General features: G+C 42.4%; 1 protein-coding gene across 2 annotated transcripts in view; it reads left to right on the forward strand.

The window, feature by feature from the left end:
- The window catches only part of arhgap29a (Rho GTPase activating protein 29a), a 34,031-nt gene that overhangs the window by 15,405 nt on the left and 1,992 nt on the right, over positions 1-16,634 (forward strand). For both annotated transcript variants that reach the window (XM_084565845.1, XM_084565846.1), the window contains 19 exons: positions 2,844-2,940; positions 3,362-3,434; positions 3,914-3,974; positions 4,393-4,539; positions 5,572-5,636; positions 5,861-5,971; positions 6,089-6,169; positions 6,584-6,766; positions 7,167-7,304; positions 7,401-7,591; positions 11,004-11,164; positions 11,609-11,737; positions 13,079-13,177; positions 13,337-13,500; positions 14,739-14,927; positions 15,311-15,448; positions 15,751-15,986; positions 16,078-16,378; positions 16,478-16,586. In XM_084565845.1, the coding sequence (XP_084421971.1) occupies positions 2,844-2,940; positions 3,362-3,434; positions 3,914-3,974; positions 4,393-4,539; positions 5,572-5,636; positions 5,861-5,971; positions 6,089-6,169; positions 6,584-6,766; positions 7,167-7,304; positions 7,401-7,591; positions 11,004-11,164; positions 11,609-11,737; positions 13,079-13,177; positions 13,337-13,500; positions 14,739-14,927; positions 15,311-15,448; positions 15,751-15,986; positions 16,078-16,378; positions 16,478-16,586 (2,673 nt within the window). The remainder of the gene's footprint in view (positions 1-2,843; positions 2,941-3,361; positions 3,435-3,913; positions 3,975-4,392; positions 4,540-5,571; positions 5,637-5,860; positions 5,972-6,088; positions 6,170-6,583; positions 6,767-7,166; positions 7,305-7,400; positions 7,592-11,003; positions 11,165-11,608; positions 11,738-13,078; positions 13,178-13,336; positions 13,501-14,738; positions 14,928-15,310; positions 15,449-15,750; positions 15,987-16,077; positions 16,379-16,477; positions 16,587-16,634) is intronic.

A 16,634-nucleotide genomic window follows, 5' to 3' on the forward strand; every position in this document is an offset into this window, starting at 1 on the left:
AGAAGTCACTCAAGTGCTTAGAATGCAGCAGCATGTGTTTCAAACCCCATACGGCGAGAAAGAAAATAATATTTGGAAGTCAGATACTTGATACTTCAAGATGCAGGGAGAAGCGGGTGTCCTTTGTCTGCCAGTCCAGAGGGAACTACACTAAGGAATCCTATTGAATCTCTCATTCTTTGAGATTATGATCTGGCATGCAGGTCAATTCTTAACTTGGCCGCCGCGCAGGAATCCCTCCGAGTATACCTCGTCTCAATTTGCATTGCAAAGGAGGGCATAGCGGGGGCTGCATTGCCTTTATGAAAGGCTTTCACTTAATAAGGAATAGTGACATGATGGGCCGAACAAAGCCAGAGGAGGATCTGCATTTTACCGCGGCTTACCTTCACTGAAAATTTTGGAAGGAGTCCATGCACTTGTGGGTGTGTGCGCGTCTGTTTGTCGCATAAACAGCTATTTAGTGCTTGCAAGTCAGGTCTTTCATGCAGTATGTCATTTATTTATGTGGCATTCAGGCATGTTGATGCACAGCACAGACACAAAGAGAAAGACCTTTTTTAATTTTGAAGATTTGCCAACTCAGTAGTATTTTAGGCTCGTTAATGATATTACATTATACATTGTTAAGAATGTAGATCAGTAGCATCAAACTCATTTTAGTAGGAGACACATATAGCACAATTTTATGTCAGACAGGCCGGACCAGTCACATGATAACCTGTAAACAACAAATGTTTCCCTTTGTTTTAGTGCAGAGAAGTACAACTGCATATATGAACCTTGCAAATTCATCCTGTGGGCCTAATTGGACCCTCTAGTGGGCCGATTATGGCCCACAGGCCGCATGTTTGACACCCCTGATGTAGACTAATTCAGGCCTGTTTACTGACTTGTCTGATTTGAGGATACCAATCTCTAAAAGAAGAATCTATGATGAATAGCAAATAACATTTCAGGTTTAGCATTGACAGTATACAGATTACTGTGTTGTGCTATAACATCCTTTCTGCCACTAGGGGGCCAGGGTTGCTCGCTTCTTGACCCCCCATCCAGTGACAGTGCGTTATCAGCTGTGCATGCACCATTATACCTCAAAGCTTTTGGTGTTACACAGAAATTAGGATGTCCACTTTTACAGGCTACTATTTGTGCAGATGTGTCACAGATGTAACCTGGAATTTGTGATGTGTTTATGAAAACTTTACATTTCTCCTTAATCACACTATTAACTGCAGCCCGATTCTAGATCAAATATTTCAGAGCTTTCACTTCTGAGATACAACACTTCATATCCAGTTACATACGTCGCCACAGCTCCGTATTTCTCTCTATTGGAACTTAACCTGTTCCCATCCCCGAATGCTACTCAGGGCTTTGCTGCTGATGAGTGTTTTGAGAGTGTTGTGCTTTTCCAGTGAAACAATACCATTTTTCCCTGATGATGTAACTTCCACATTCGGACCACTGGTTGGGGCCTGAGCGAGTACTGGCATTGTATTCCAGCAAGCCTCAGGATGTCCTGTTGGGGTAGGGGCTGGACAGGAGAGGAGATGTAACGGCGGCACTAGAGTTGTGCGCTTTGAATGGTGGTGGCTACTGTAGCTGCTCTGGGGCTGACAAGAGGCTCCCAGGGCCCCATGGACTTGGGACTCTGTTAAAACCCTTAAACACTTCCTGTGCCCAAGTCTCAAGAAGATCGCTTTTGAATCCCATCTGTTTTTCCATTTTTTTTATTTTATTTTTGGGCAGTGGAACTTATTATTGGACTCTTTGAAGACATTGTTGGTGTCTTGTTTAAGGTGTTGGACATTAAAACTGCTTTTCACGTTCAACAAGGCTTGTTACTGTTTAAGAGGAGGACAAGGAAAGCTTTATCTGAGGTAGGTAAGCGGTTGTTGTGCCAAAGATATACGTCTTTATAAATGATTTCCAAAAAACTTCCAGAGCAAAAGCATCCTTGTGTTTGGTAGGCGTTGGTAGTCGCTCTCCTGTTTTCGTAGTCGGGCACAGATACCGGAGGGCCCAGCTCAAGATCGAGGAGTGTAATTGTGGAAACGGTTTGACCTGATCCTCCTTAAATATTCGAGAAACTGTCCAACAAAATTTGGACTTTACCCATCTTGAAATTAATCTACAAATGAAACTTTCTTCTTCTGCTAAACAAGAAAAGAATAAAACTGAAATTAGGCGACTGAGCCCTCGATTGAGCCGAAAGAATACAGCTGACGACATTTGGTTTGAACTCTAGAAATCTCCATTGTTCTAATGGAAAGGAAAGACGGAGGAAATCATGGAAGCAGGAGAGTGGTCAGAAACATCACTGATTTATTGCTGGGGGTTTGGTCTTATTTTTGAACATCTCTCCTGGTTTATTTTCTGTCTTCTCAGTCAGAACAGGAAGTTTATTGTGAAGACTGATTACAGCCGTATTTACGCTGGTGTTTTTTCCCTCATTCTGTCCTCAGTCATCACGGTGTTTGGACTTGCTGCAGGAAACTACTGCCTGAACAGATTGCAGCCAAATATACACACTCGCAGCCTATGCTTATCTCTACTGATTTAACATACAGTTGTTTTTGGATGCCTCTGAGAGACCTTTCAGTTTTGAAATGTCTGCACTTTTAAGATATGAAGTGGATGGCTTCCCTCGCTCCAGGGGGTTTTCAAGAGTAACGGCATGACTCAAAAGATATTCTCATTGATTTCGCACTTGACGTCGTGCACAGGATGATGAATCATACCGTGGGATTGATGCTTTAAACACAGGATGTCTTCAGTGTGCAGGGGGTTAGGTTTGCTACCAAAACGTTACTCAATCCCGTTTCATTATGATTTGACAGGAGTGAACTTTAAGGAGGTGAACGAAGAGAACAAGCAGAAGCTTTTCGGCGAGATCTACACCGCCATCGACACATTGGCATTCACGTTTGGCAATGTGTGAGTATGACGTCATTACTGTGACCACCACGATTTGTTTCATTAAATGATCTTTGTTGCTGCATCAAATTGCACATCGATTGTCGACTATGTTGCTTTTCTTAATCAGCTTTCTCCTATGTAACTGACGACACAATTAATACTCCAGTAATTCAGATTAAACAATCCAGTGTAAAAGAAAAGTAGTACAAACAAACAGCTCACAATAGAAACTACTGGAAAAATATATATATGAGCCTCAAACTAGCAAATCAAATATCCAGAGCTAGATCGTCTTTCATCATACACTTGAGGCGAGGATTGGGAATGAGGATATGTTGCAGGTTAAGCAGGAAGTGAAATCCTGAATCACTTGACTATATGAGATTTCTGCTCTCTGTTTGCCAGTCCTTTAATTTGCTCCTTCTCCGTTTTTCTTCAGAGTGTCTGACTTCCTTATGGGAGATGTAGAGAATGGATCGGTGTTGGGGCTCCCCCTAACTAAGAGAAGCAGGGTAAGAGGAGTACAATATCTATGTTGTATAGTTCTGCCAAAATCAGTCAAGAGGTCTGATTAATTTAGCACAAGAGGGGTATTAATAGCGGAACTCTACTTAATATGGACCCCTATTCTTGTATATATATATTGCATCATTAATTCATTCATCCGCTGGTCCATTAAAAGCAGGATGTGGCCCCCTGAATTGTCAAGCACACGATATGATATATTACACAGCGAAGTTCAGAGGTCAGAGGTGAAGCAGGTACCTGCAGGTCGACGCTTGATCCTGAAATGGCCTCCGCGAATGATGAATTGATGCAAATGCATTGTTGTTTTCCTGCTGCAGGTTTTATAACTGCTCTAAAGAGGAAGTCCAGGTTCTGATAAGACTTGTTTCAAGTGTGTTAGCAGAGCATGCCATGCTTTGACTAGGAAATCCACCCTCCCCTGTAGACTTCTTTTTTTTTTTATAAACATTTGTCTGTTTTTCAGTCCTTTGAGAACCTCTCTGTGGAATCTGGAGGATCCGGTCCTGAGAAAGATGATCCGCCAGGTAAGACAGATCTAACACTCAGCTACTGTACTCTGGCACTGCTGTGTAAAAGTGTCAAGGGAGGGAGGGGGGTGAATCTAATACTTGCAAATTTGTTGAGGAAAAAAAAAAAAAAGCCTTCAGCATAATCAATTTGTAAACTGAGATAATTGCTGCTTTATTATTCTGGCCACTGCCATGTTTGTGGGATCATGTGCGCCACGTATTAATTCATGTAGTCAGTCTGCTGTCAGCATTACTTACCATCAAATGGTATAAGCCCGTATCTCTCATACGGGTCAGCGTGGGCTTTAAACGCTGACTCACAGTTACAGATGTTGGCCCACAGCAGGGGTGTTAGATGGAGGTTGGTTGCGAATGGTCATGTTAAAGCCCATCCTTCACAAGCTCCCTCGCGGGATTCCTGTCGTCAAACTAGGCCCATCCCCACCGGTCCGAGTGGAAGACGTGGACAAGACACTGCAGCACCAGGACAGCGGAGTGGAGTCGGCCCTGCTCTACGCCAAGTCGTGGTCCAAGTACACCAAAGAGCTGCTGGCGTGGGTGGACAAGCGTCTCAATGCGGGTGAGTTGAAACTTGAGGAAGCAGTTAAGGAGAACCTGTCAGTTTAAAATGCTTTTGTGTATTTATGTCATGAACCACGCGCTTAACTTGTGCTTGAACACATACTTGGTCTGAGGAGTGGTGTTTTTAGATGTTTTCGTGGTTATGTCATGTACTTTTATGGTCTTGAAAGCAGCTAAAAACAGCTTCACCTTTCATGTTATGTCTACAGTATGTACATTTTAGGTATCAGATGCATAGTGGACCACACTGGCTTTCAAACTAGATGGAATAATACTTCAACTTTAACAAATTACATAACAGTGTAGTGTGTAAGCACAGAAACCTTTTCTTCTCCAGCAGATGAATTCAAAAACAGACTTTGGCACTTAACTTTGCAGTGAAGTGTGGGAAAAAAAAAGCAAAAAAAAAAGCAAAACACCTTCCTGAGTGGACTGACATTTCATTTTCATCAGTTTTATATTTATCACCTTCCTTCTTTATCTATCTTCACAATTTGGCTTTAATGTTTACTCAAATTACTCATAATCCGGATACGGTTTTTAACAGTTTTAACCGTGAACATTTTGTTTGTTTTGGCCCACGGCACAGAAATGGTGATTAATTTGGGGCCAATTCCTGAGATATGTCGCTGAGATGAACCTAAAACAATGAAGTCTCATTCAGGCTCAAGGCTGAGCCGGCCTTTGTTTGGCGGATTTGGTTAATGAATGGTTTCAGTCTAATACTCAGTCATTTGGCCGGTGACACATGCACTCACTTAAGCTGTACAGTACGTTTCTTATCAGCTTGTTTGCCCAACACGTCTGGATTGGTTAACACTTTATTTGCTTATTTATCTTTTATTGATTAGTTCTGTTACAAAAAGACACTGTGTGATTCATTTAGAGACTATTTGAATAGTTTTTTTTTATTTTCTAGTTGCGGTGGCTGATAACAAATTAAATGCACTTTAATGATATTTAATTCTTCACACCTGCAGAGAACAATGTATGAGCTGTTTAACAGGGTGATTTAAATTTGTCGTTGCAGATATTGAGTGTGCAAAAAGTTACGCCAAAATGGCAGAAAGTTCCAAGACGCTTGCAAGTCAACAGGTGAGTAGATGTTGCAGCTAATTTTGCATTTGCACTTTGCATTTCTCTATCTTTTGCACTATAATCTAGCTGCCTTTTTTTGCACTATCTCTTTTATTTTTTTAATGCCTGCAATTATTTTGGGAGTCACCTCACATGATTTATTTGTGCAGCCTACAATGACAACGAAGTGTCTTATGTCTTATGAAGAGCTGACATTTAGATTGTCCCCTTCCTCATTCCAGGAGTTCATGCCTTTCCGTGAGATCTACATGACAGCTTTCAAGAATGACATCGAATACAGCCAGCTGGTACTTCACACTGCAGCAGTGCTCCAAAGCAACAAATTCGTGCAGGTAATTAATCAAAGCAACCGCTGCATTCCTGAAAACGGGAAGGGTTGTATAATGGAAACAAGAGTCCTTACTGACTGACTGTGTGTGTGTGTGTGTGTGTAATGTGTTCCTTTCCAGCCTCTCCTGGCCAGAAAGAATGAGCTGGACAAACTGCGCAAAGAGGTCAAGGAGCAGTGGCAGAGAGAGCAAAAGAAAATGGTGAGTCGACAGTCACGAAAGGTTGCACTTTGAAGAGGGCCACACACAAACCGTATGAAAAGATTCACTGATCTGGAGACTCGGTCCAAGAATGTGCTTGAAGTGCCTGAACTTAATATGCACAAACAAACACTCCATTTTGTCATGCAGTCACGCAGCCTGCTAGGACATTTGTTCCATGACAAAATAAGTCTATTAGTCATTTTTTAATGGCTTTTTAACATAAAAGTAAGCTCCTAGACTTGGTTTTACAGAACAGTAATAAAAAGTGAACATTAATCGTTTATATAAGGCTGTAAATTAATATTTACTTTAAACGAGATGTTAACTTTGATGCTATATTTGTGCGTGTTTGCGTTATGTGCAGTGTGTCTATTATTTATACGTCCTTATACGTGCATATTTTTATTGCAGCACGAAGCGGACAGCGCTCTGAGGAAGGCTCGGCTGCTGCAGGCCCAGCGGCAGGAGGAGTACGAGAAGGCCAAGGTGACCACCAGCCGTCTGGAGGAGGAGCACACCGGAGGAGGAGGGGGAGCAGCGGCGGCCAAACAGCTGGAGAAGAGGCGCAGGCTGGAGGAGGAGGCCTTGCAGAAGGTAGAGCACCTCCTTATGAACTTATTTCTGCTGATTATATGGTAGCTAAAATATTTTCTGCCACTTGCCTCTACTTCACATTCTATGTGGAAATGTTGTTACATTCCTCAACGCCTTGTCATAGGCGTCTCCACAGAGGTTTAATCAACAAAAATGCTACTGACGCTGTTTCTGTTGAAGCACAGCACCTCCTCTGAAGGATGACCAGCCTCTCCTCTCGTTTGCACCTAATTGTTTTAGCACTTGTGTCCGTGCCAGTGAGCAACGATGGTTCATCAACTGTCGACAATGGCCCTGACGGCAGCTGAAACTGAACTTGCTCACACACCAGAGCATAATCCATCACATTCATTTGTTCAGCCAGGGAGATTTAATGGTTTGCCTCCCTTCTTGTTGGCAGGCTGAGGAGGCCAGGGAGCACTGCAAAGCATGTCAGGTTGACGTGGGGGTGAAGAGAGTCGATCTGGCCAACACCAAGAGCGAGATCATCACTCAGATCAGAGAAATGGTCTCCCAGTGCGACCTCACCCTCAAGGCTGTAAGTGCAGCTATCTATGCTCATTTAAACCGTACATCTGTGTTTTCTATGAGTCAGAGTTTCACAGGATAATATTGATGTTGGTTCTTGTTTCAGGTCACCGTCAACTGGTTTCAGCTCCAGCAGGCCCAGGTTGTGTCTCTACCTGTCAACCACCAGAGTCTATGTGAAAATTCCAAGCTGTACGAGCCTGGCCAGCGCTACATCGACTTTGTCAGGAGTTTGCCCACCGACACCTCCCGCCTGGAGTCCCACTCATTTGATTTATCTGCCACGCAGAACACGGGGTAAGATAGCATTTGACCTCATTCCTTTGGTGGTGTGAACACACAATATGTTCCCTTTGTCACATTAAAGACCGCCTACTCAGCAGGGGTGCTTCAGGGGAGTTCTGAAAGGAAATGCACAACCGTTATTATAAATGATCACCTGCAAATGAAAAGGCACCGTAAGTGGGGTCTCTTCGTTAGTAATCCACTGTTAATTAACTAAATAATAAATTAATCATACCAGGAATTAATTTAATATGAGTAAACTTGGTCATGTGGTTAATTATTGATGCGATCATGTTGTATAAGGAGCTGCATGGATTTAAGTTGCATATTTCTTCAGTTATCACCATTTATTTATCTTTATTACTGAAGAATTTTCTTTCACTTCTCTCAACAGTGATAAATTACCAAAGCTTTCAGGGTTAAATTATAGTCTAAGCTTTGCGCAGGTCCCTAAAATAACAATCACTATATAAATAACAACTTAATGTTTGTGAATTCAAGGAGAAAGAGAGACATATCACAGCTTGTTCTAAAATATGTGTCATCTCCTCAAGTCATGACGCGCACACAACAAACAGCTGTTTGCTGTTCTGATAAAAAAGTAGAGATCCATTAGAGTCTGGTCTCACGCTCTGGCTGTGGACGCATGTGTTGCATTTTAATGCCAGGTGTGACCAGAGGTACTTAAAGCTTAAAGCCAGCTCAGACGTTGAAGCAAGGTCTGAATGGGGTCTTAAAAGTTCCCACAATGGTTTGATGGATGTGGGTGTTACCCTAATCTAATCACGGCCTTTCCTTTTAGCCAGCTCACAAACCTTAAAGTGAAATCTGACTCTTTGTTTGAAGGGAATGTGCCTAAATTTAACTTCTAAATCTCTCGGTTATCAGTGTTTGTGTTTAGTTTGTTTACAGATGTTATCCAGGGAGCTGAGGGGCTGTTAAAGTTTATTTCAGCATCAATTAATTTGAAATTACAGTTATTTTATATCAAAAGCCGAAAGCTTCCATCATATGACTCTGCGGGGATTGTTACGGCAAACAAGTGGTTTTAGATGTAATGTCATGGGGCAGCTTCAACACCCTGTGTGACTGCGGACCTCTCCGGTGAAAGGTTAAAAGTGAGAGAGCTTGTTTTGGAAAGCGTAAAACAATTGGGTTGGCCAGGGCTTCCTGCGGAAATGACTGTGGTCACGGGAGAGTGAAGCCGGGGCAGTGGGCTCACCATCAGTCCACTAAACCTCTTTGAACCCTCTCAGTGGCTTTTAAAATACATACCCTCTGCGTCTAAGATGAAAAACACAGCGGCCGTCCCTACTTTTGGGCACCTCTGGTCCCTGCTTCTTATGAAGGCTTTGGTTAAAAATAGTTAGTTTTGTTGACACAGGTTTGTGGTCACACACACACACACATACCAGACAGAAGGAAATAAGAGGGTGCTTTGTTCTCACTTAGTTTTATCCCTCTACCAACCGGCCCCCCTGCCCCCCCTGACTCTGATCCCTCTGATCAAAAGAATTCAGCTTGAGAGAGAGGAAATGAAACTCAAGCACACACACCCACACTCGCATACACCCACAGCATTGGTCCCAAAATGTTTAAATATAGACCGCTGGCCTACTTATTGTATATTGTGAGATACAGCAGGATAGCCCAAGTCCCTCTGAGTCTGTTAATCATCATTAGTTTAATTAACTGCTGTTGAGTATTGTCAGCGCTGATTGAACTTTCTAATACAGTTGGCAATTTACTTCAACTGCAAAGGTAAAGTAATGATAGATATTAGTCTTACTGTCTGAAGAGGGCGTGGTACTTTAGGACAAGAATCCTGGTCTGCATTATTTGTGATCTTAAATGTCTCCACTGCTAGCATTTTAATTTTAGCATAGCCAGAAGGAGAAATGAGATTGAACTGAACAATGGCGCTCTTCCACGTTTGAGCTGCTTCCAAGAGTTTATTCATGCAGAGTTTCCTTATTTGAATTTAGATTAAAGCGTGTGGACAGATTTTAACGCCCACAGAAGTGTTTATTGGTTTATATGTATACATTTTGTGTTGGACGTGAAATGTTTTATTTAATGTTTTACAACAGCGGTGTCAAACTCATTTTAGTTCAATGGCCACATAGGGCCGGACCAGTACCACAACAGCATAATAACCTATAAATAATGATAATAATCCATATGTTTTAGTGCAAAGAAGAACAAGTAAATTAGGAGAAGATGAGATGTTTACATTTAATAAACTGTCCTTTAAAAAAATATTTAATTTCTTAAGAAAAATAAGTGCTATTTGGGCACATTGCTGCCTGCTGTTTAGTCCTGGGTCTCAGTTTTATTCTGTCCACTTCTCTGACGAAAACAGTGGACAAATTAGGAATAGCAGTTATTTTCACTGAAAGATTGTCGTCTTCTTTGTAGTAAATTCATGCTGTGGGCCAGATTAGACCCTCTGGTGGGTCCTTTGGCCCGCATGCCATGTGTTTTATAGTATTAAACAAAAAGAATACCACATCTTCTCAAATAAAATGCACATTAAAAGTTGAGTCTAACAAATGGCCGGGTAAAAACAAGGGTGAATAAACGAAATAACAGGAAAATGTACATTTCTTCCGCTTTACAGCTGTAATTATGTTATTTTTAAGACTTTGCTGTTGTTCTGGGTTACTAATCTAAACTATTACTGTTCTATTTCAGTCATTTACGTGTGTTATTTGTCATTCTTTAACCCTGTATAACTGTATTTGCATGTGCTATGCCTGCAAATCCTTCACCATAAAAACTGAAATGACGGGTTTCAGTCCTGTTACACTTGAGCTGTCAAGGAAATAAAAACATATTCACTTCATGTGACGCTTTTATGTTTACAGCATAGCACTGGTTGCATAACTTCTGTCTCACACGTGTCAGTCTTTAGCCATTGGTGAAGCATGTGTTATTTGTCGTCCTTTAAGCCTGTGTAACTGTATTTGCATGTGGTATGCCTGGAAATGCTTCACCATAAAAAAAATGAAGGGTTTCAGTCCATTAAAATGCTTTTAATTTGAAACGATAGGTATTTAGTTTATATTGACAGCTTAGTAAAGTTTTGGGAAGAAGGTCAGGGGGAGCAGATCTAAATTGTTTTTGTAAGAGAGTTAGAAATACAGGTCTGCCTCTAATATAAGCTAGAGCTCTGCTGGGTCCTGGTCACCATTAGAATAAATGTGGTATCTTATGTAGTTCAGACTGTCCACAGTAATAATTAAAAGGTTTAATCAAACTGACCAGGACTGTACTGCCAGTCTAAAAACATATAGAATTTAATTTATGTGGGTTCTCAGTAGAAGTTCTACATTGTGCACGCTGATCAGATTTCTTCTTCTGCACTGTGAGCTCAGTTTCGGCCGGTGTCATTATTTTCTCTTCTGTCATTTTCTGCTCCTAGGATAACTTTCAACAAGCGCTCACTAAGTGGCACCCACTCCTCCCACAGCTACCACTCTGTGACCTCAGACGTCCTCGTTGGAGATGACGTGGACGGTTCGGTTCACACCCAGCACGCCAAGGTTGCAGAAAGACGCTCCAACGGCAGCGCTGACATCCAAGGTAGAGGGGGGGGTTTACATTTAACACATTAGTTATTTCTTTTATAACTGATGTCACATTGCCCGTTTCCCCACTAGGTCAAATTAAGATAAGATAATCTTTTAATTTATCACAACCACAATGGGACGGTACAACGTCCGGGACTCTGTGGATAATATGGTCAAAAATTAAACATGAAGTGACAGGTGAACAAACCCAAGATTTAAACTGGAGCCAACTTCCCCCAATGAGCTCATAACATTTAGACCCATTTACGTGACTAGATAGCAGTTGCAGTTACCAGAGCTACAATCTTTAGAAAACCCTGGCAAAATAAATGTTTTAAATCTAAAGTTTATATACATGGAAAAGGTTTTGATTGAATTAATATAAATCCATTTTTAAGGGTCTGTGAAGTTTTGTGGTTTTCTAGTTTTTCAACGTTGATAAATGTTTTTTATCCAGCACTTCGCATGCAGACCCCGTTTCGTCCCTGGGCCTCGGCCAGTCAAGGTGGAGGGATGTGCAGCGACTCAGAAAGTGCCGGAGGGAGCAGCGAGTCCCGGTCCATGGACTCACCCACTGCTAGCCCAGGTAGGACGGCGGCGAAGACCCTCGCCAACTTCTCGCCTGCTGCACTGCTTTATTCTAACACCACATTTAACGGCTCCTTAATAACTGCAGCGTATTTATGTAGCGTCTTTATCTAGTCTAATCTCCTGGATAAACCTTTCCGTGCTGTTACACTTGAGTCTTCAAGGAAGTAAAAACATATTCGCTTCACGTGACGCTGTTATGTTTACAGCACCGCACTAGTTGCATAACTTCTGTCTCACGGGTGTCGGTCTTTAGCCATCAGTGAAGCCACCAAAAACATTGAATAACAAACAGGAGAGACATTCCTCAACACTCAACGAGCCCCTGAGGGCAGCGCACACCTCCCACCCCCCCGGTGAACTTGATGTTCACCCAACTTCGCTGGCATGTTATCTCAGAATCAAGGGGCTTAGCAACCAGTGACAGCGGTGCCTCTTTGTTAAACCTTGTGTTTCTCTGCAATGTACACAAACACATTAAATTGCTGCTTTGGTTGAGGTCGGGTTTTCCTGTGTTCGCGCCTGTTGCCACGCAACAGTACACATATGTCATGGTGGAATGTTTTTGTACTGCATTTTTCTTGCACCATGGTTGTTTGTTTTCATGTCTCGTACTGTCACCGTGTTTCTGCCTTCGTGAGTTCATTCTGAGTGTGCAGCACCTTCCTTTGTTTTGTTTTTGCATTTTATTTTTCTCACTCACAATCCTTCTTTTTATGAATGCATAGCCTTTTGCTTGTATTTAGTCTGTTTGCATGGGAAAATGGAGTGAACTCTTTACTCTTTACTACTTACAGTATCATATTTAAACAGTTGCAACAGATTACAGGAACCTTAGAGAATATTATACATTTACTATTGAATATTTTCTTGTGAAAGTGGTTTAAATTCTCCCTTTTTCCCCAATAAGTCTCTATACAAGAGTTATTATTTACATTTTCTAGTTGAAGAGGAAGATGATGATTGTCCTTGTTGGGGGGGTGATGTGTTGTTAGTACGCTATTAGCATTACATTAAAGGGCGTCCTGTCATACTCCATCCACCAACCCCCACAGCGTAAACGACGTAGGAGTTTATCCCTGATTAGCCTCTTTATTGGCCTCATCAGTAAATCAACGTTTTTAAAATGGGCCCCCTGCTACCATTGATCAATCGGCGTAGGTGTTATCGGCAACAGGAAGTTAACCACACCTCTTCGCATGCCGCATTAAATTCACGAATTCGTCCCAGTACGCGACACTCTTGCCGCTGTAGCGTGGAGCAAATGAGACAGAAACCGAAAGACTTGATAGGACTGTGGGGATGTGGACTTACTGGTGCGTCCTGCCTTACTGTTCAGGTGACTTCAAGAGGAGATTACCCAGAACCCCCTCCACCGGCACCATGTCGTCCGCCGATGACCTGGATGAGAGGGAGCCTCCCTCGCCCTCCGATAACGGTGAGTCAACCTGAATTTTATTTAATACTCCACAAAACTCTTCTACTGTTGTAGTATTATAAGTTTGATTTGTGTAATTGTGTAATGTGTCTTTGTCACATTCATGTATGTTCTTGACACCACGTGAAGAAGATAATAATTCATCCTTGCCCTCTGCAGGGTTAAATGAGATGATAATAGAGACGGCCAGCTCCCCAGGACCGTTCAGAAACACTCAGATGTCCAAAGCAGCTCAAACCCACAAGCTGAGGAAGCTTCGAGCGCCCTCCAAGTGCCGTGAGTGCGACAGCCTGGTGGTGTTTCATGGAGCAGAGTGTGAAGAGGTAACCTTTCACTCCTTTTTTCTTTTTATTCTTAGCACTGTTAGAACAAAGCACGATCCCTCCATGACCTTCTGTTTGGACCTTTAGTAAATGTAGTCCAAAGCATTCATGGTGCTACAAGTTCAAGAACAAGATTGCCAAAGTCTCCTGACGCTCGTCAACCAAAAACAAAAGAGAAAAGCCCACCTCTTGCCCCCCCCCCCATCAAAACGTTTGAATAAGAGAATAAAGAGAAAAGTTGAAAATGACCACAAACTCTCCTCAGAGACCAAATCCACCAAATGGTCTCAGCTGGGGGAACGGCCAGTGGAAACTGAAGACCTTTTGTTCGTCTTCTGAGGAGTCCTTTCCATCATCCCTGTGCACTCCCCCCTGCGATGTTGACTTTAGATCAAGTTTCTGTCCATATTTATTAGATACACTGAACGGGACAATAACAAAGCACTTACTGGAAACTGTTTTTAAGATTATGTAATGTTTATAGGCAAATTGACAGGAAGCTGACACAAGAATGCAAATTTCTGCAGCGAACTGGAATCATTCAGGGATGATGGTTCAAGAGGTCACTAGATGTGAAGTGTTCCTTTTTGGTTTTTTGGACTTGATTCAATTAAAGGGGCGGTTCACGATTGTAGCTTCTTTGTGAGTACCTATTTTGGTGCATGGGGCGATTAGCTTTAGTAGGAGACACAACTTCTTGTTTTTGTTCATTGGTTGTGTTAAATCATTTACCTTTACATGTGTGACCCAGTGGCTAAGTAGTTAGACATTTAACATGGGGCTGATAAGGTGATTTTGACCTGAACTGTTTTTTGGACTCTGACGGTAACTAGCTTCCCTGATAACTACGGTAGCTAGCTTACAATTAGTATTAAACTTCACCTGCTCAGAATTCTTCTGGGCCTTTGAAATAGTTTGGTTGGACTTTATATGGTGATGGATGTAAGAGTAACAGTGACAAACGTCATCTGAGCGCCATGAAGTTGAACACATCCCATGATGAAATCCAAATGTCTTGTTACCACTCATATTCTGATAAAAACTGAGTCTAAGTTAAAGTCACTTAATTCTATGCAACATAGAGATTTGCTTTTGTCCATCCCCTCTTCTCTCTCCTGCATTTATTCTCTGTTTCCCTACAGTCTCTGTCGAAATAAAGACTAAAATGTCCAAATAAATTCTGTGGCCTTTCTGTTTTCCGTTCATACCTGATATATGCATCCTGTGTGTCCGTGCAGTGTTCGTTGGCCTGTCATAAGAAGTGTTTGGAAACCCTGGCCATCCAGTGCGGCCACAAGAAACTCCACGGGAGGCTTCACCTGTTCGGCATCGACTTCACACAGGCGGCTAAGAACAGTCAGGACGGCATCCCGTTCATCATACGGAAGTGTACATCGGAAATTGAGAACCGAGCTCTCAACCTCAAGGTATTGTAGTCAGATTGGAAAGGCAAAAAGAGTGTTGCCAGTGTTGTTAGGGGTAGTCTTTGGGGGATTTATGTAATGTGTCAAAATGAATGTTACTCCTTAAGAGATAATGGTGCATTAGTTATCTTTGCAAGCACAATCCTGGCACTGTAATCCTTATTTCATCACATGAAAACTCATAAGCTTCTATTTAAAAACTGAAATGAAAATGTTTTCTGGTAAAAAATCATCCGCCCTCAGTTCAAGAGAATCTGCAACGTGCCTGCAGTTTCTGCGGTGGGTCCTGTTAATATTCAGCAGCTGCCCCGTTTCCTCCATGGCGACTCAAAAAAATGTCATCTAATTTTCGTGTGTTGAATGCATTTTGTTTTTGTGCTCTGAAGGGTATCTACCGCGTGAACGGTGCCAAGTCCCGGGTGGAGAAGTTGTGCCAGGCTTTCGAGAATGGAAAGGACCTGGTGGAGCTGTCTGAACTTTATCCCCACGACATTAGCAACGTGCTCAAACTCTACCTGAGACAGGTGGGCTGCTATTGAATCCTTACCCCTAATGTAATGATTTGAGGCATTGTTAGATCTTCACTCTAACATGATTAAAATTATCTCTGCGCAGCAGAATCATTGCATGAGGTGTTTATTGTTCTTTGTGTATTTTTAGCACAGATTTCCCGCCTCTCGCCCCTTAAGTGCTTATCTCATTTCCAATTCTGTACCACTTGTGTATTTACTTGAATATTTCGCTTGTCTCTGTTTATTATTAACTTCCTTGTTTCATTTGTTTTTCCAACTTTTTTTTTTCTTTTCCCCTCCGTACTTTCTTCCAGCTTCCAGAGCCGCTCATCCTGTTCCGCTACTATAATGACTTTATTGGTTTGGCCAAGGAAAGCCAGAGCATCATTGTAGAGGAACTAGAGGCCGCCCGGCTTAGTCAAAACCCCGTCCCCCCGTCCCAGGTCAGCGTGGATCTCAACCGAGTCCTGTTCAAAATCAAGGATCTGCTGAGACAGCTGCCACCAGGTCATTACAAGACCCTTCAGTTCCTCATAGAGCATCTTCATCGGTAGGTTGTGGGAATCCAATCAAAGACCTCAGGGATAGGGCACGTTTGAAGTAGTTTTATAACTAATTTATAACTTGCTTCCTCTCTCCAGGGTTTCAGAGCGATCAGAAGAGAATAAGATGACCGCCAGCAACCTGGGTATCATCTTTGGCCCCACACTCATCAAGCCGAGGCAGGCCGACGCTGACGTTTCCCTTTCCTCCCTGGTGGATTACCCCTATCAGGCGCTCATTGTGGAGCTCCTGGTCCGACACTACGAGATGATTTTCGACACCCTTCTCAGTCCTCTAAACTCGCCCACAGACGTTGACGGCCACCCCGATACCCGTCTCACCCACCAGGAGAAGGAGCAGCTGAGCAGGCACTCAAAGTCGCTGGGAGACATTAAGGAGGTAATTATTTTTCATGATAGAAATTACGTTTGTCATTTAACATCAATTGTAAACTGAGGATTTTATTTGCCGTCCCTTTTTGTCGTCTCACACTTACAGCAGAGCACTAAGGTGTATAAGAGACATTCCTCTATAATTCCTTCATCGCACTTATTGACGGAGGTTCAGGAGGCCATGCCAAGCCTCGATGGAAGTGACTTTGAACCTGGTCAGTATTCTTACTGTTTTTAAAGTCTGCATTATTTTACTTTGACAT

The sequence above is a fragment of the Chelon labrosus genome (genome assembly GCF_963514085.1).
Source record: "Chelon labrosus genome assembly, chromosome: 18".
In the NCBI taxonomy this organism is placed as follows: domain Eukaryota; kingdom Metazoa; phylum Chordata; class Actinopteri; order Mugiliformes; family Mugilidae; genus Chelon; species Chelon labrosus.